General features: G+C 27.2%; 1 protein-coding gene across 3 annotated transcripts in view; it reads right to left on the reverse strand.

Moving 5' to 3' along the window:
• Positions 1-425: 425 nt before the first annotated feature.
• LOC129958891 (synaptogenesis protein syg-2-like) overlaps positions 426-21,660 on the reverse strand; it is a 298,485-nt gene continuing 277,250 nt past the window's right edge. For all 3 annotated transcript variants that reach the window (XM_056071613.1, XM_056071612.1, XM_056071611.1), the window contains exons 7-8: positions 5,056-5,287; positions 426-1,421 (exon numbers count right to left, since the gene is read on the reverse strand). In XM_056071613.1, the coding sequence (XP_055927588.1) occupies positions 1,297-1,421; positions 5,056-5,287 (357 nt within the window). In that variant the 3' untranslated portion in view covers positions 426-1,296. The remainder of the gene's footprint in view (positions 1,422-5,055; positions 5,288-21,660) is intronic.

Here is a 21,660-nt window from a genome sequence, read left to right on the forward strand (position 1 = left end):
AGCGATACTGCCATTTAAAAATGCTATAAAAATTTTTATTGTAAAAATTGGTGAAGAAAGGAATTTTATTTTTATTACATAATTGCTATAATGTGATATGTGTCATTGGGAAGTTGTTTAATTCGTAATATAGCCAGTTACCACATTTTATTTTTTAATTAAATAATTTAGAAGTTTTTTTAATAATATTCCTAAATTATATGCTGCTATTCAAATCCCATACATTTCTTTTGTAAAAAAAAAAAATTAAAAAGTCATGTATTTTAGTGCTAAATTTTAAAAAAGCCAAATAAAACAAACGCACAATAAATCAACGCATTTCTATTCAAAGAGAAATATTTTATTCTAAATGTTGTTAGCGAAATGACAATTCTTTTCTTCTTTCAGATGGCGATGGGCAAATTTCCTATCTGAAATCGGTAATTAATTTGATATTTTCAGCATATACAGACAGTGTATATATACAATTGTGCATCAACCACATAATATTAACCAATAAGTTAGAAGTCTAATTCACGTTTTGTTGTACCAACTATGCTGCGAACTGTTGAAAATAAAATCGATTAAAAGCATTTTTCTTCCTCAAAGCAGCAACAAATGATGACAAATAAAAACAAAAATGTATTCTTCAGCTTTGAGTAGTTTTCATGAGAGTGGAGATTACTCGTGGATTGAATCAGACAAGCATATGAAGTTCTTTAAGTATTAATTCAACTACTATCAATCAGTTTAACTGATAAGGCATATAAATATGATGGGCTCACGGCAAATTTAAAATACTTAACTTGCAATAATCATTTATTCATAGCTCTAAATCCACATGCTCTTGTGCATCACGTCATAAAATCTCTAAAGTAATTCACTAGAAATTTCCAAGCATCCATTTTTCACAATTCTGTAATAAAATAAGTTTTTATTAGTTGTCTTTAGTTAGTAGTCTTTATAATACAGATGAGGTAAATGCTGCTGGGAATCAGTCAGAAATAATTCTGACAAAGAGCTGATTGGAATCATTTTTCTGCTTCAATCCATTGGTCCATATGAATCCTGTCAGTAAAACAGAGACAATTATTCTCTCATTCAAAAAAATCCACTGCTGATACTTTCAGGTTCCATGCACAGATTGAGAGCTCAAATATATTTGATGAGTATATTTTGCTCATACTCTGGGTTTCATAGCTAAAACACTGTCGGCCTTAGATTGTGTGTCACAGGTTCATGTTGGAATTAATGTCTTTGAAGCTACCTGCTGATGAGTATTCTCCACAGAGTCATTCCAGCTATAGTCATTGATTGTCAGTAGATTGATGTCATCAACAGACCGGAACATAGGTCGCTAGGATACCAAGTGGATAATACTGTTAAGAAAATGGAGATCCATAAAGTTCTTTCTACGCAGCAACGGGGAGTAGGATTTGTCACTGAAAAAGAATCATAATTAACGTTTTAATTCAAATTTGCCATACTTAAATACAAACAAAGGACAAACAAATAATATCTAAAGTATGCAGGAGTCAAAAATGTCAATGTTTGTAGCAAATACTTTTTTCTGAAAAATAGAATGTAAAGGTGCAAAGGGCAATTTAAACATTTCTTTTTATGGCTTGGCAATTTCCACAATTTGCTATACCATTTTTACTAACTAGAGGGGCATCTTGTATGTTGCAATTGTTTCAAAAACTAATCCTTGGAAATATCAGTCTGAAAAAAGACCTGTTATCTTTCATGCACGAAAAATAATTTTCTCACACTTTAAATATTTCAAAATATCGACATGATTTCTTATGCCTATATCTCGCAGGCAAATATTTGCAAAATCCAGGTATACAAACATAACCGAATTTTACCATCAAATTAGAACAGTAATGGAACTGGATTACTTTAATTACATGCGGTTAAAAGTGCCGATTCTTTGTTTATAGAGAAATTTGAAGAAAACAAAAATGCTTCCCATCAAAGAATTAAAAAACTTTAAAACTTGTTTTATACTAAACTCCAAGAACTTGCTTCCCATCAAAGAATTAAAAATCTTTAAACCTTGTATCTACTTAAATTCCAAGAATTTGCTTTCCCTCAATAATAATAATAATAATAATAAATTCAAAACCTTTTTCATGCTAAACTCCAAGAGTTTGCTTCCTGTCAAAGAATTAAAAATTTTTAAACCTTGTTTCATATTAAACTCCAAAAGTCATATTTGGTTTCCGTGTCATTTTAATATAATGCAATTTCCTGTAAGTTTCATTTGTTCATACTGCATATCAGAAAGTATGCTGAATCATAATTTTCAAATTATTTTCCCATTTATATGAAAGTCTTATTAAATATTTTGTTACATATGTTCATATTCACACGGGCAGCACAGATTATCGTTGTGGGACATGAATTTGGAATACTTGTATCATTTGAACAATATTAGTTTACCTTTCAAATTGCTTACTTCCAAAATTAGAATTGCGAAGCATTTAAAAGCAATGGCTGAAAGCGAAAATGTATTCAAATATTTATCTATTATTAAATTATTCCACTTTTATACAATTACCGTATCGTTAATTGCGCACACCGAACCGATAAATTTGCATGCTATAGTATTTTTATACTTGATGTTAAATTAATTATTCTTTCCAAATTTAGTAGTAGAATTGATTTTAATTAATTGATTTAATTTTTTCTTAAAATTAAGAAAGGGTAGAATTAAGTATGTTGGATAGTTCTTCATGTAATACCCAACTTGCGCATATGAGTAAAATTTCATGAAAATACTCATTATCATATGTCTCATATGGTAAAAAATGTAAAGAGATGGTCCTCTTACCAGTATTTACGATTGCGTTTTAAATACAAAATATATCACTTGCATGTTTAATTATAAAATCAATATAAAATTTTATCTTAGTTTTTTTTATTTAAGTTTAGTTTCAAAAACTCAGTAGCGATCAACTTAATTTAGAAGTCAGATTTCAGTAATGCTCTTTTAAATTATGTTAAAAACACCACAATTAGGACCACTGTAATGCGAAATTAAATTCCGAAAAAGAAATGTCTTGAAAAAATGGTGAATATCATTTTGAAATGTCTTTCTTTTTAGACAAATTAATAGATTTTAATACTTATATATATATATATATATATATATATATATATATATATATATATATATATATATATATATATATATATATATATATATATATATATATATATAAGTATTAAAATCAAGTTAAAAGGAAAATAAAAAAAACCAAATAAAAATTGAACCAAAAAAAATATTTAAAAAAATCCAGCCTTCGGCAATACTAATATTGTTACTAATTGCTATCCAAAAGATTTAATTCTAAAAGATACAAATACAAATCAACTTGAGGCTACCTTTCTGGATTTAAAAATTGAAATTGCTAATGATAAAACAATAGTTGGTATATACGATAAAAGGGACGAATTCAAATTTAAAATAACAAAACTATGTAACTATCATTCTAATCTAAACTCTAAAATTTTCAAAAATCTAATTTTCTCACAAGTTAACAGGATCAAAAGGGTTTGCAATAATAAAAATTCCTATATTGAAGCATCAAACAACCTCATTAAAAATTTAATTAAAAATGAATTTCCTAGAAATTACTGTAATGTCAATTTTTTAATTAAACAAGGTATGGTTTGGGATTAATCCTTTGGCTTAAATAAAAATAGAACTTTACTTGCATATTAGATCACTCAATAGATGGCGCTGGGAGCCTACAATTTTTTACTTAGTTTGGCGTTAGCATTTTTACCGGCAGTGTTTTTAAAAAGCGGGCATCACGATAGATAGCTTAAAAATTCCTGGACTGCTAATGGTATGGGCTGGCCTTTTCGTTTTTTCCTTTAGTGCTATTTTGTTTTATTGTTATTTTTGTTATTGTGTTTTTACTTTGTAGTGGTTATTTTCTTCTAATTTGTTGTTTTGTATTTTCCTTTCTATTAAAATGGTATATCTCTTGGGCCTAATTTCAGGGGATTTTCGGGTCACGAGGAATCATTATTAGACTTATGTCTGCATTTCCTCACAGAAAAAATCCCTTTCTTTGAATCCCTGCCTGAGGGTGACCCTTGAAAAAGTCTTCAGGCTGGGTTCTTCTTTATATTTTTTTTGGTTCAATTTTTATTTGGTTTTTTTTATTTTCCTTTTAACTTGATTTTAATACTTTTGTATCAATTCATCTGTGTTTTAGAAGTAGCTGCAGTTGCGCTCTCTAAATACTATAAAGTTCTTTTTCGGTTTTAGTTTGAATAGGTAATAATTTTTAGTTGCGATTTCGAAACTGTTTTGTTTCGTTTTCATTTTAGTTTCGTTTTGAAACTATATCTTACTATAGATTGGTTATATATATATATATATATATATATATATATATCGTTTATCTTGGAAACGGCTTTAATAATCTGGATCAAATTTCCTATTTAGATAAGATTTTGCTTTTTATCTATATTGGTGTCTTTCCTGAAGAAACGCGATTTTACACACACAAATTTTTTTATAACTAAATATTGACATGTGGCTATACATGAGCGGCATAAGCGTATCAGAGATGAAGTAGTGGTTACGTATTTAGATTCCCGTACATTTTTCTCATCTTCGATACTCGCGTTTGTAATTCAGTTAGATTTCGCTTATAACTTTAAACAAACCATAGGATCAAATTTTATTTAAAATTTTACAAAAAAAGCCAAGCGAAGCTCTGTTTCCCATATACTTATTCATTATAATAATTCGCTTAGAATTATCATGCTATTTTCGAACGAAAGAGAATCTTGGCGAATTGAAAATATCAACTCCCCACTGTATCTACCTTTTTGTGCTAGATGTCCAAATCCAGCCTACAAATTTGGCCGAGAGTTTCACACACACATGTATAGAGAAACTTTAAATGATGGATGGTTTCAAATTCTAGAAACCAAGATTGGAGGAGAAACTTTTTCAGAAATCATCTATGAAGAACCATTATAATCAACAGCATTCCTATGAAAAATCAATTTAAAAATTAGAATTTCTTCTTTTTATCGTTTTATACATACCAGAAACAGTATTTTCCGAAACATGGAATCCGGAATTTTGCTGATTTCCTCCAACGACAGTCACATCACTGCTGAGACTAACAACCTTTGACAGCGTGGCCGTACATTTTAATCGCAGTTCGTCACTTTTGAACATATTTTGTTCCACACGGAAGCGCAGACCCAACACTGAGGCTTTCAGGTCATCAGTGTAATGGATTGGAGGATGTGGAGTCGTTTTATTAGGTGCCACCTGAAAAAAATAGGCAGATGAGAATAATTAATGATATTATCAATGAGAAATGATGAATATTTAAGAAGGCAGATGAGAATAATTAATGATATTTTCAATGAGAAATGATGAATATTTTTATTCAGATAAATTTTTTTCAACAATACTTTAAAAGGTGCTCCAAACTGCTATTTAGATCCCTAAACTTATGTTTTTACAAATAATAATAATAATAATAAGTTTTTAAATTTGCATTCTCGATAAACTGATATAAAGTACAGATCATAATACAGTTCATGAGATAATCTTAATAGTGACTTGTAAAATGAAAATAATTCAATTCGAATAAGGCTCTGACAGAAAATTTATCTAATCATGAAATTGAAGATTGTACAAAATAATAACTTTAATTTTGGTGTATGTGCTATGAATATCTATAAGAATTAAAATAGAGCTCTAAGAATGATTTTAACAAAAATCTGATATTGGGCTTTATGATAAAAGGTATTGAAGACTTTACTTGGTTTCATACACTCCATTTTATGCTGATTTCTATTAAATATCAGGTACGGGAACTGTTCAATATTGTACAGGGGCACATGGCATTGACTTGGGCATAGTGGCATTGACTTGGCTTAAAGGACGAAGGAATCCATAACCAAAACCCGATTTCATAAAAGATTTCAGATTTACAAGGTACTTCTGCAAACAGTCTGTGCGTTACTTCAAAAAGGAATATAGCTAAAATTAAACGAAATATCTATGGAAAATGGATAGGCTCTTATTGAAATATTTGAATGAATACATTATGTGAGTGTTAATTTCTTCATAAATGAAGAGTAGATAACATGAAATATGTTAGTCTTTGAATTGGTAAATGATGAAATGTTGCAATAAAAATTTTTGATGGGTGCACATAGTAAGTAGAATAAGTACAATATATTTGCATGTTCTTAGAAAACATTTTAATTAATTAATTAATTAGTTTTTATAAATTTATTTTAATTATTGTGTTTAAATTACTACTCTCAAATCTCTGTACGGAGGTGCGCTTACAATATCCATGTAAAGCATTTGGGGTTGTGAATTTACTAATTAGACAATGAAACAACTTTTCAGCAACTGTGGCAAAAAGAAGTCAGATGCAATAACTTGGGATATCACTTTTTAAAAATTGTATTTAATAACTTGGGAGATCACTTTTTTAAAAATAGCATTTAATAACTTGGGAGATCACTTTTCTAAAATAGTATATAATAACATGGGATATCACTTTTTTATGACTTCTGCCCTCGAGTGCTCAGGCGTCTTTACCCTCAGAAGCTACTGCACTCCATTTCTACGGTAACGCGGACACGGCATCATCATCACTTTTTTTATAATTGTATTTAATAGCCATCGTGAAAAGAAGATTGTTAATTAACTGCCTATTTTTTTTTATTTTGTATTTTTCAAAGCCATCAAACACTATTTCTTTTGTTAATATTTTTATATTATTCTTAAACAAATCTTTATAACTCAGTAACTATCTTATTTAATTCGCATTGGCATGTTTTCAGTCTATCATGACCCCGATTAGAGAAAAAAAAATAGTTCACTTAGTACCTGTTCTGAAAAATAATTCTGTTAAGTTAGAACTAAAAATTTAAATCCAAACAAAGATAAATAGAATACCTAATTATAACAGATTTTAAATTATTTCCACAATTACATTGACACAATCAAGGTTTTTTAATTCCTTTCATGTATCATTATTCAGTATGATGCTTAGATGAAATTGAGATATTTGCTTTACTTTATTAGTCACCAAATACGGATTAAATGTAATTAATTATTTTCCCTCTAAATAGTGAGGAGAGTTCGTATTTTTTCCTTCAGTTAATCTGCCAGTTTCTTCTCTGATAATTAAGGGAGCATTATTTAACTTGCCAATCAGAATATGGAAGAAAACAAACTCTATTACAAAATAACAAAAATAAATATAAAATATCTTATATTTCATATATCTTATTTTATATAAGATATAAAATTATCTTAGAATCAAAAAAGACTCTTAAAAATCATCAGAGTTGTGAATAATAATTATAATGATTTTGATAAAAGAATGCTAGAAAAAGATCTCTTCTTCAAAATATTTTTATAATTTTTTCGATCATTATTAGATTGAATTATTTTGTTTTAGAAGAACTAAATTTTGCTATAATCAACTTTTCTTCTGAATGCTCCAACTCTATATTCAGAACTTGAGTCATTATTAAATAAATGATTAAAAATATAACATGTTTTTTAATCAACTGATATTCAAAACAATTACTACGTTAATAAACATTGCGATATCAGGATTTATGTTAAAGTAATTGTAGTGGCAATTCGAAGAGAGTAACAGTAAGTTACCCACTATTCATACAATCACCGTATCTGACATAAATGAAATTCTTTTTGTGGAAATACCTGAAACAGAACTTGCATGGTATAAAATTAATTATTGTCAACAAGTCCACGGCAGTCAATGAACTTAGTGTATTCTACTTGTCGATATTGTCATCAGTCCCTGAGAAATAACGGACAATAAATCGAATGCTTTTAATAAAGAGCAAAATTTAGCATTTGTATTAATCATTAAGATTTTGACAATTTGACTGTTTATCAAATCTCACAGATTTTTATTTTAAATGGTAATCCGAATTTTTACAAAATTTGAAAACTTAGATGATAGTTTCAATGATATAGCTAATTTTGTGAATCTATAATAAGAAAATATTTAATTCAAAACTGCACATTAGGTTGCTAGCAAATCTGAAACTCAAATATCGATGTTATACACAAACATTTCATGCCGTAGATATTTGATTTTGCCGTAGATACTGAAAGTTAACAAAATAAAGAACGCGTTTAGTAATTTTTTCGCTTGAAAAATGAAGGGGGATATTGATTTAAAATAGCTATAAAATGTTGAAAAACCATTAATTTATGAGATACAAATAAAATAAAATAAATTAAGCATCTCAAAGAAGGTTTCAAGCAATGCAATTAATCATCGTGAAATCAATAGGTGTTGGAAATCTTTTAAAAGATAATGCGGTCAGATAATTTTAAAGAAAATACAAATTCAATTGATGTGCAGTAAAAGAAAAATTGGTTTAAAAAATATTCATTCAAAACGTTTAAGTGTTTTACTGCCATTAAAAGCCTTTGGGTTAAAAGGTAATTGGAAATATTTTTATGCTTTTATTTTCTTAATCTTGATTTTGTTTATTGCTGATACCTAAAAATTATAATAATAAAATATTTAATAATAAATTTTATTGAATTTATTAAATTTTAAATTCCTTGTTTAGTTTGTCTTTGATCTTGTATGATTCATTCATTAAGAAAGCAAAGGTAATAATCAAAGTTAGTCAAAATTAGAACAACTAGCTTTGAAAGAAAACAGAAATAAATATTTAATCGAATGTATACCTTTTTTGTTGATTAAAGAAAGGATTATTCCGAATGCCTAAAATGACTTATCGTGTGTAATACAATATACAAGAAAATAAATAAATATCTTGTGGGATTTACGATGAATTGTAAATTATGGATTTACGATGTATTGTCGATTTGCATGAGTTATTTTAGAAGGAAAAATTGAGCCCTATATATAAATTTTCAAATCCTGTATGACACAATATACAAAAAACTCCAATAAAATATTTAAATGGTTTCTCAAAATCTCTTTATTTCCTTCTACATGAAAATAATCAGGTGACTCAACAGAACCTTTGAAATGTTCATAACAACTTGTGAGAACTCGTCTGTAAAATAAATAAAGATTGTCATACTCATCAAAAATCATCATCAATTAACTGTATGTTTCTGTTACTATGTGAGCAATTTTGTTTCATTTTGCTTTTGTTTGTGTATCTACTTGTTTCCCCCTATTTTTCTTTCTTCTATTTTTGCATTTGTACCTGCGACCTTATATTTGAAATTTACTTTACTGTCGATTGCGTACTGACTTACATCTGTAAGCCTTGTGGTTTTCACACAAGGAGTTTAAACGTAGAGAACAAAAAAAAAACAAAAAAAATTATAATAATTCATCATAATCCTTCCTAACACTACATGACGAAGTACAGAGTAGGAAAAAAACTCACTAATCGAGTTTAAGATGATTTTATGAACCTTTTTTTCGAGTTTATGAACATTTGCTTGAATGAAGTTGAAAAAAAATCCTAATGTGCAAAATTTCAAATATGATAAATGTACAAGAGAGAAAATTAATTCAATAAAATATATAAATGGTTTGTGATAATCATATACATTTATCTAAAAAAACCAAAGTAACAATTTAATAAAATTCGTCAGCTCTGTGTTAAACCTAGTAAGGAAATGACGGTTAGTTGTAATAGGGGGAAGTTGCAATACTGCCTTTACACAGTGGTTTTTAAAAATTTTAATGAGAATTTTTTAATCAGATCCTATTAAGTCACCCTAATAAGTGCACAATCAAAATTGTATGTGAAAGTTTGCAGACATGTGTTTAAGCTAGTTAATGGAAAAAATATTTCGTAAAATTTAATTTAAGTTAAAATAATTGATTTCTTCAAAAATATTTTTATTTAATTATTTTGCACATTTTGTTCTAAAAAAATTGTTTAAAATTTTTTAACTAATTTTTTAATCAACAAATTTATTTGATCAACAAATTATTTTCTTAATCAACAAATATCCGAAACTATGGTATGGGGCAAGTCGTAACAAAATATCAGTGCAAGTTGTAACATGTTATAAAAATAAGCAAGGTTTATCTTGATTCGTATTTGATTCATGTAGTTCAACTTTCTGTTTTAAATATTAGCATGCATCCTCAAAGATCAGATACCTCCCTAAGGATCCAACTTCTAAAGATAACTAAGGAAGGAGTAACTAAGGAACCAACTAACTATGGAAGGAGTCTAACAAAGGCCCACAATAAAAAAAAATATCACTTTATAAAAGAATCTAGGAATGAAGAACATTACGGTATAATTAATAAGAAATAAAAGGTTTAAGTAAAAAAAACTTAAAAGAAAAAAACAAAATAAAAAAGGTCTGAAGAAGAGTATTTGAAACTAACATATAGATGCTGAAAAAGAAAAATGATTTTTTCCTAGTTTGTCGAGAAGCTTACAGAGACTTTGACGATATATTATTGTATAACATATTGAACTAACATCTAGTTTTGAAGCAACGTTAAGGACATTTTGGGACAGACTACGTAATTTTGAACAGCGTTTGAGTCAGATGAGTATATTATATGAGCGGACATCTTAATTTTAAGCTTCTCCACCACTCCAGCGGAAATACGCTTGACCTCGAGAGATTTGGCGTGTACCAGACCAGGTTAAATGGGGGTTCTTCGGTGAAATCAGGTCTCGAACTGAAGACACTCCAGCTCTGAAACCAAGATATTAAAAAAAGACTACCGCGGCCCATGATTCTTATCAAGTAAAGTAGGTTCAATGCTTAAGTTGAAAAATTCAGTTAAAAAAGTTTTTAATTAAGAGCAATTTGTCATTTGCTTGCGTTAACTGCAGTTCTGATGCAGACTGATTTTTATGCTATAATTGGTTAAATAAGTTTTTCTATATTTTAATGTAAATCACTTGATAAAAATTATTATCACTATGGGCAATGATAAACATGTGTCTTGTTCATTTTAGTTGATAAAATAATAATACAGAGAAAATCATCTGAAATATTGCTGTTTTGCTGTTGCAGTCATTTTAAGTATTGTTGTTTTCTGTCCAGAGCAAATTAAAATGGCCAACAAGTTTTGAAAAACATTTCTGGTGCTAAAAATGGACAAAATTGTTGAATGTTTGTTTGTTGCACATTATGAATGATTAATTGAACTATAAGAAAGAAGTTAAAGAATCTCAAATACAGTAAAAGATGTCAGCATAAACTAAAAACTGTCATTTTCCTAAAACTGTTATAACTAACTCCCTCTTCCCTGTATGAAAATGCACTGGAAAAAAATCTATTCAACGATTTAAATGGATCATTCTACAAGGAAAACTAGACTCAACTTGGCAAACATTTTGTGACATTATTCACAAAAATAGTTCAGTCTTATAAAAGTTTGTGAAACTTTGTACAATTTATTTTATGACGAGCTTTGCTAAAAAAGCAAGTAATTTTACTTTGAAAACTATGTATAGACTTTGAAAGCAAAAATAGAGTAATAAAACTTCAGAATATGCAATACAATTCACGTTTACGTACAAAAATTTCTCAAAAAGTGAGAAATTGTTTATCATTTTATCGATTAATCATGTGTAAATATAATACATTGCTTACATTTCTGTATTGCAAAAAATATAACAGAAAAGAATTTTTTTTTAATTTGTAAAATTTGTTTTATTTTAAATTAACAAAAAGGAATTGAAATTATAGGCAAACACTGATACTATATCAAGCGGGAAAATCAAGATGTCTCAGAAAGAATTTGAATTATCAAATATGTCGAATTAAAAACATTCGAATTAGACAAATTAAATTGTCTGAGAAAATAAATATAACATTTTAATAGAATTTAAAGAAACTTTTATTGGATTCAGAATTATCCATAAGTTAAAACATCTTATATAAAAAATAAGCCAATTTATGAATTATTAAATGACCCAAAAGAAATTCTTCGTAATTCCTGATTCTATCCGAGCTACGCATTACATGAAGTTAACGAGAACTGAGCTTTCTAATGTGTCGAATATTACTGGGAGTACACTCCATACAAATGGAATAGCGTTTTTCTTGACGTATGCTTCAATATCGTCACAAAGAAACATTTGTGGATGACATTCTGAAAAGAAATCGACAATTGATCGGTTTGACCAAATGTTCCAAATGCTTACTTCCCGCGGAGTTGGTCCTCTTGTGGTTTGGAGAGCAATAGCCCGCAGGAAAGGGAAGGCCTTTCTCGGTCCATTAATTTAATTATAGGAAAAAACAAAGAAAATAACCCTCCCCAACTGTCAAGCCGACTCCCAGGAGAAACAAGTTTGGTCTTTAAAAATTAAAAATCGCAAAGAATGCTTCGTTTGTATGTTTGGGATAAGCTGAAGAATTTTGGACGGTAACCTTTAAGGGAAGGAGTTCTAGTAAACACGGTGAGATATTATTTATATTGACTTGATTTCAGAAAATATTAAATGTTAGAAATGTCACAGTTTGAAGCCAGAACTGTTGAGTTTATTAATAAAAGTGGAATATTCATACATTTAGCTAAAAAATGAAAATATGCAAATAAATTGATGTATTGTTGTATTTTTTGAGACTCCTAAGATATAAAGTCGTAAAATTTAAGCTAAATTATACATGGTTTTCAATATATTTCACGAAATTTGAAGTTTTAACCCTACAGTGCATCGTGTAGCCATTTGGCTAGATGTTTTTATTTACCCTTCATGAGCTTCACTTGACTGTTCCAATGGCCGACAATGAGTTTTTGGAAAGCCTTTTTTAAATGCTTTTTGATAAACATTTGTCGAAAAGACCGATATATAGTTACAGTGATATTAAAATTAGATATAAATTGGGAGCTTGGAAAAGTACCAAGATGGCTTTTGTATGAAAAGTTCTATCATTAAAAATACTGTGAAAATATTTTTTTTGAATTGTAATAAATATATTGGTGAAAAGGGATTTTTATTTTTGTTACAGAATTGTTATAATGTGATTTGTGTGACTGAGATATTGTTGAATTGATAATATAGCCCTTGACACATTTTAATTTTTTTTTTTTTTCATTTCAAGAAAAAAAATGATTAAAAAATTTGTCTATATTATATGCAACTATTCAAAATACATGAGATGTTTTGTAAAAAAATAAATAAAAAGTCATGCATTTAAGGGCTAAGAGAATCAAAGCTATAAGTTAAAATCTCATGGATTTATTCATAAGTAAATGGCTATGTATGATTGAATAATATAATTTTAATCATGCATTTTAAAATCATTTTTATCCGATATTTCAAAAAATAATTCGTATTATCTAACAACGAAATAATTCATGACTCTCAATTCAATTCGCAAAACACAGTGTCAGAGTCACAGAACAAAGCTTGGATCTGATGAATCCATCGATATGAGTAGGCTGTCACGTATAACTGGATTATAAGATTATAAATTATGTAAATTATATAATGATTTTATGATTAATCAAAAGAGCGTAATATTTTACTAGGAAAATGATTCGTGATTCTCAATACGATCTCAAATTTCTAGATTTCACAAAGTCTGTTTTATTTATAGTCTGAAAAGTAATTAATATCAGTAATATCCATAAATTATACAGTGAGAGCTGAATATAATATCAAAAATTTTATATAATTATATTGTTTTAAAATAATTTATTAGTACGAGACTCCTATAAATCTTAAAGTTATTATGGTTTGTTAAGAAAGTTATAAGATTCTGAAAACATGTTTTTGTCTTAAATCTTCAGTCACGTTAAAAACACTTTTATTTCAAATCGATCGTTTTTCATTCAAATCGATTTTTATAAATATTATGGAATCTTGAAAATAATTATTTTCTCACATCCACTGCCAGATAAAACGACTTATACGAAATCGAAATTTAATTCAATGAAAATCAATCAACTTAAAACTATAATTTTACATACTTATGTTTAACTTTTATAAAACTATAATTCATCTTAAGTCAATCATATTGAAATAAAGCATTTCACCGGCAACACACACGTGAACAAAATTTCAAAATTCTAACACATGATGGAAGTCAGCAGGAAATCAATTACACAACTCTATGTTTACAAAAATCTAAAAAAATCAAATAAATAATCTTAGAAAAAAAATTAGAATCTTCATCTTTGATAAATCTACGAGATATGACTAAATTTATTGAGCTGACCATCATTCCTCAACGCATTTTATTCATAGATATTGCTCATGGTGATAACATAATTTCAGACCTGAAGTGCTCAGTTATTATTGGAAAAAGAAAAGTTCTTAAAATCCATTTTGAACTATGTTATATGAAAGCTTCTGGCTTAATTCTGTGTCTTACTAGCCGTCTTTGGTGACCAGATGTTTTGCCAGGATTAAAGCTCTCCAAAATTTTCAATTAAATACTCTATGCAACGTGGTCTCTTAATAGCTTCTTCAGCAAAACATTTTTAAGTTTCAAAATTTGATAACCATATAATTCATTTTATTATAATTTTTTTACAGTTGCTGTAAAATTTGAACATTAAATTGAAGCGGAAATGATTCACATTCATTTAATACAAGCATTTTTTACTGGATCCATGATTTCTTAAAAATATGAAGATATGAGTTTGATGATTTATTTAAAAATTTGAGTACAGAAAATTGAATCCTTCAGCATTAAAGTCTTATGTACGTTAAAGCATGGGTATATTTTTGCTATAATTTATTCAATATCCCAAGGAATTAATCAATTAAAAATTCTACATTCACTCAGATAATTCAGTTTTCAATTTTCCTTTCAGAAGGACTTGTCTGTAGAGAGCCAACACACACGCACACATGTAAACATAAACACGTATTTATCTTTATTGTAAGCAAAGATAAAGACAAGAATAGTATTTTATAAGACAGGATATTCAAACTGCAATATTTTTACTTACATTTACTAAACATCATACAATTTGAATAATGAATTTGTCGAAGGGTTGCAACACGATGTATCCATTTATATTAAGGATACATAATATAAATCTTTTTGAGAAATAATGTGTGTTTTCTAATTAACAAACTTACACTCTCCGTATTCTTAAATTTAATTTAATAATTCTATTTTCTGAACATCATCCATCGTTCATGTTTAGTATTAACAGATTTTTTAAAACGATTATAATTTAATGATAATTATCTCGCCATTTTATCTATATTTGTAGTTCCTTTCCTTCTTAAAACGGTTTAATGACATATAAATTTCAAGGTGTTTACTTTTAATAAACAACAAAAAAAATATATTCTTTCACCATTCAAGCATTTCGTATTCTCTAACATCTAATATCCATATGACACTTGAGAGCATTTGGATTTTAGCATCGAACTAATAACGTTTATGAACGACTTCATTACTTTTAAGTTTAAAAATGCAATAATCTGATTCATCAATGAAGAGAAGCAGTACTATAAGAACAGTTAAGTAGTTAAGATATTAACCCCTTCCCATACCATAATGTGTGTGACTCGTACATCAAGTCAGAAACATTTTGTTAGTTAAATCTGAAATAATTGCGAAGTAGCGATAAATTTATAAACCAAAAATCATTTGAGCATGCTGAAGTATATCATGCGTCATCTACACATTCTAATATGTAGATGCATTTGCTTACTATAATACTTCAATAAATCATCGAAATAGAAAGGGTTTTCTAATTAGGTAATTAAAATTATTTGATCTTTAATGAGTAAATGGGAGTCACTATTAAGCATTTTAGTGTTCGAAAAAAAGTAACTAAACACTTTCAAAAGATAGAAAAAAAACTTTTACAATGTAATTATATATTAAAAAGATCTTTCTATTATTTTTCTCATTTTGTGAAAGCAAACACGGAATTTCATCCTTTTATATATATATATATATATATATATATATATATATATATATATATATATATATATATATATATATATATATATAAAATATATATATATATATATATATATATATATATATATATATAAAATATATATATAATATATATATATATATAATATTTGGACAAAAATTGTTTCCAATACTAAATTATATATATATATATATATATATATATATATATATATATATATATATATATATATATATATATATATAATTTAGTATTGGAAACAATTTTTGTCCAAATATCATTTTAATAATGATAATTGAAGTAATAATTGAACTTTTTTTAAAAATTCGATGGATTTCCTAACTAGATTATTTTGGTACAGTAGAAATTTAGAAACTAAATTGTAAAAAGTTCCTGCTGTAATTCTCTTTCATCAATCCAATGAAAACCTAATTCATTGAACAAATTTCATTTATTCATCAGACTTAATATTTAATTGTTGTTTTAAGTTCTCAATTCCTTAAAATGGCAATACATTAAACATGCTCACATGAATGAATTGTTTCAAATATGCACATTGCTTTTTACTTTCTCTTATACGAAAAAAAAGAAAGTATTGTAATAGTTATCGACATTTTAAATTTATCGACATTATCTAAATTTTACTACGAAACATAACAACTATCAAGTGCGTACTCTGAAAATATCTAGCGAGAATGGTCTCCTTGAAACTTTATCGCATACTTTACAATAAATTTCTAATCACCTTTGTTCCGCATAAAATTGGGGGCCATGGGTAAGGCCACGAATACCTTGTGTAGCATTAGTAAACCATAGTTAAGAAATAAAGATCTTCCGTATGAATCTAGCATTTTTATTGAATCTGTCGGGAGAATATGTATTTCTAATGCCTTTTAGCCAGCCAATTGATACCAAAATTTTATAGGAAATAACAGTAGTAATTAGATACTTAAAACAACATACATCATAAGATACAGACTTTCATTGATTTATTACATTTATGAGTATACATGTTTGCAAAAGTACAATCCGACAGACGGTGAACCGTTTGAGGGATTTGGTTCAAAATTTGCTAATGTATCTATGTTTTAGAAGTTAAACCTGTGTACCAAATTTTATTTATCTAGATGTTTGCGCTTTGTAGTTATAGATTTCATTTTTATTCGAATGGACAAGTAGACAAACTTCCTAGAAATGAATTTCGTTTAAAATATGATAGAAATATACAAATTTGGTCGTTATTACATAAACCAAATTTCAGCCATACAGCTCAAAGCGTTTTATTTTTTGGCTATTACAATATTTTCTCTATACTTCGTATATGAGGAAGTAAACTTGCAACCAATTCATATCATTAAAGTAAGTAGAGGGCAGACATCCGCCTGCCCAATCAATTTAAATCTTACGGAGCATTTGTTCTTAAATACTATTACATATTTAAACATTATTTAAATAAATTTAAACTATTTTCATGAACACCATAATAAGAGAATTTTAAAAGCAAAGACCAATATTTGAATAAAATTTTAATTTGAACTTTTTAAAGTTCTATGTTTGTCTAGTGACATTGTGAAAATTTTCTGAGATTGAAATAGAATTATGAAAAGAAAATCATGCAGCCTATTTGATAAAATTAATTTGATTTCTAGCACTGGTTTCTAAAGGCAGTAAATATGCTTCTCATCGACTATTAAATAAAATTGAATTGAACAAAAAATTCTGATGAATTCGATGGAAAGCATGCTTTCCACAGCACTAGAAACTATTAAAATCACTGGAATAAAAACTTCTTCTGCATCTGAAATTCGATTTGGGAAGGAAAAATCGGGAATGATCCCCCAAGATTTTCTTGAATGCTTTCCCTCATGAAAATCATTTCCTCCCGCCTTCCCTCCTCAAGTACGTATTCCATGATTTCTGCGGGTTGCAACTCAGTCCATTTTCTGCTCTATTCCGCGATTTTCGAGGGATAATTGTGTGTATTTTACCATTACTAATTTCAATTACATTATGCTGTAACAAAGTAGCATATAAATAACGGTTGATTTCTTATTTTTAAAGAAAATATTTGAACTTTGCAAGCGTTGCATCTAGTTAGTGATTTAAAAAAAAATGCACAGTTAAATTGTTATAACAATGTATTCAAAAATCGTTAAAACAGTGTGGCATTTTATGATTATTTCATAGTACGCAAAAGAAAAAAAAATGAAAACCTTGGAAAAACTCCAATCAAAATTAAAGGGAAGGAAAATTTGATTTCGATATACAATTTTGAAATAAGAAACATGAAATTTCAATATTCTATTTGGTTGCATGCATGAATTATCATGTTCGCACGTACGGATAGATAAACAAACAGTCTTATCCTTTCAGGATAATGCATCAGTTTTAAATATAGACTTGTGTAATATTTGGACAAAGTCTAGAGAAAGCTAGAATTTAATTGTAAAGACCGGAATACAAAATTTCACTTATTTAGACATTTTATACTTTGGAATTTTTGTAATCATTTTTACATATCAAAATAAATTATACATACATACACTCAGTTCTGAAAATACGTTTAACTGACTCAGAGAGGCCTAAAAAGTGCATTTTTATTATTTTAAAAATGGAAAATTTTGCGTTTTCTCTTTATCTCATGTACAAAAGAATTGAAAGAAGTTCAAAAAACATTTTAAATGTATTTGGGAAAAAAATTTATCTTTGATGTCAAGAACTCAATCAATTATTGTCTTTCAAATGAATGTTTTCCTTCGATGACCGGTATAAAAACATTTTAGAATACAATTTATGATTAAATATCATTTTGATAAAAACATGTTTAAATGTTTCATTTAAAAAGTAAATTTTGTTTTCAATAACTAAGATACCTTACTCCGTCTGATAAATTCATATAAAATTACATGCCAAACGCAAGTTTCAAAAATGTAAAAGATTTCATATGTTGTTATAATACATCGTAATCACCTAAAGGATTTTTAAAATGACGCAGAGTTAAAAAAGCGTGATCGAAAGAATTTTAATTAGTTAAATTGTGATGATTGTGTACTTTTCATAAATTAATCTACCAAGTCATACTTTTAAAAGTGTTATAAAAATTGGCAATTATTATTTAATTAAAATTCTACAATATCAAGTGATAGAGTTTTATTGAGCGGTTCTAAAGTATTTTATGAAATTAATTTCACTCTTGCATAATTTTATTACCATTAATTAAGATTGCTTTTATATTTTCTTTAAATTATAGTTGCGCTTTAGTCGAAATTAACACATTCAAAGCATTTTTAATATATTAAAATATTTTAAACAATTTGAATCACAAAAGCCTCGTACCATCCAAAATGCATATTTTCGTTATTTTTAAATAAATCAAAAATTCTCCCTGAATGGATTTCAAATTTTGTACTTTGTATTTTTAATGAAAGTATTAAATCAATTTAACCTAAAAAATTTTTTTGAACTGCAGGTTTAGGCTTATTGACTAATATTATAATGTCAAAGGAATCATTAAATATATCTACATTTTTATTTTACATTTTTTTAAGGCTTAGTATGCAATTCAACAATTTATTTTTGTACATTTTGGCAATGTTTAGCAAATTTGTAATTTAATAATGTTTTGGAATTGTACTGGGAATATTAATTTATAATATTATAAGAAGGTGAAAGGAAGAGTTTGAAGATATTTTACGTTTTAGTTATTGATTTATGATATACAGAGCATGAATTAAATATCTGAGTCAGTGATTCTGATATGCATTATCAGTCAAATACTTAATATCAGTAATTTTTATTTTTAAGCATTTTTATAAAATTATTGCTCTTTGAACAGCAGAACTTTGATTTTATGTATTAATAATTCTTTAAAAAGTAAAAAATGAAAATTCAGTTTAAAAAAAGACTTAAGAAACCTAAAACTGTTTAATAACTGATTAATACTAAGACAAAAAAAATAACATACTTTTTTGTGAGTGCATCTCACATGAATTAATGCTACAACACTAACTAATTTTACTTTAAATATTTTTATTATGAAAATTTTTATAATTTCAACTATAATTTCACAAATAATTACATCTTTATTAATGGTTAAACATGCATTCAATATTTTAATACTTATTTATGCTTATAATCAAACAGATTAGCATCATTTTCAAAATAATGATGTAGCTGATAAATACTTACATAACATATTTATTCAAAATAATTTTTAATATATATCGCTATCTGTCAAAATATCGATTCCATCAAATGAATTGACGCTTAAACGATTTACTCTTATTAAATATTTTTTCGTCAGAAACTTTTTAATGAATTTTACATCGATTATTTTGCTAATGCAAAAAATGTATGCCATAGATTTGGAAACAATCGAAAAATCGATATAGGCTTAATTTTCTAATCTATATTACATGTACAAACATATTGTGTTTCTATGTTTTCAAAATCCTTGTTTTATAATGTAAAATAATATTTGTGTCATTTCAACTTAATTCTTTCGAAACACACGTTTCGATTAAAACAACGTCTGCATAAAAATCTCATCTGTTATTTTCGCGCACTCATTTCATTTTAACGCAATAAATTCAATTTCTCATGAAAGCTCCGCTTTAATTAAAATTAATATTTTGGATTTGGAAATATGGAATACCATGATTCCAAATGGAAATGCTCAGAATTCTATTCATAAATTTTCAATAATATTTACCATAATATGAAAGTATTACAGCATATTGTGAAAAGTTTCCTGTTTTGTATATGTATGCATTTTTTTCCAATTTTCTTCATGCATTACATCTAATTACATTTTATTTTATTTATTATTTCTAACTGCATTTTAATTTATATATTACTTCTTGTTGCTTTTTAATCGACATTTAAAAAGAAATACATTTATGATAATTAAATTTTCTTTACAGAATAAAAAGAATGTGTAATTAAAATGCTTAATGATGATAAATTTGAACTTTTAAAAGTACTTAATATTGGTTATTTATAAGAAAAACCACAAGTAAAAATTATGAAGTCATCTTACTATATGGCGATGGTTTTTATTTCTGGTTTTTGCTGAAACTTTTAAACTGAATCATGAGTGCTCAGTATTTACAAAAAGAATAATTTCAACATTTATCACTAAATCAGAAATAGATCGCAAAAATGAAAATTTTATTAAACATCTTGAATATGATTCAAACATGTTTATATAAAACAAAATTAAAACCTTTTTTTATTTAACCTAATTTGTTTCATCTTTACAAAGATAGATTTTTGAGGTTTCAGGGATTTTCTAATTGGTTTGGAGTTTTTAATTTTTTTACATTTGTGTACTCTTAATGACAGTACAATTTTACATTTTTAAGGCTTATTTATCAGATAATTATTAATTAAATTAATTTTGGTGCAGAGAGAGTCATACATTTGGGCAAACTTCAAAAATTCCTAATAAAAGAAGTAACGATAAGAAAGAATTTCAATTTGAGAGAATATGATCAGAGAGTCATTGGATAGTTTATCATAAAATCAAAAAAGATTCCAATAACCGAAAGGGGGCTCTCACCTATCATACAGAGACGTTTTATGCAAACCAGACTAGCAATGAAGCACCTGCTGAAAATGGATTAGATTTTCAATCCCGGTAGATCGTCTGTTGGTAGTTAAAACTTTTCTACATGAATGGTAATTACATTATTACAAATTGGCAAGTGACTGAAGGCTCTAAAAAACCTTATTTCATTGAATGGTATACAATTAAATACGCCGTTTTATGGAAACGAGGAATTTGAAAGTTCGTCCAAGAAGT

Source organism: Argiope bruennichi, chromosome X1 (assembly GCF_947563725.1).
Source record: "Argiope bruennichi chromosome X1, qqArgBrue1.1, whole genome shotgun sequence".
Lineage (NCBI taxonomy): Eukaryota > Metazoa > Arthropoda > Arachnida > Araneae > Araneidae > Argiope > Argiope bruennichi.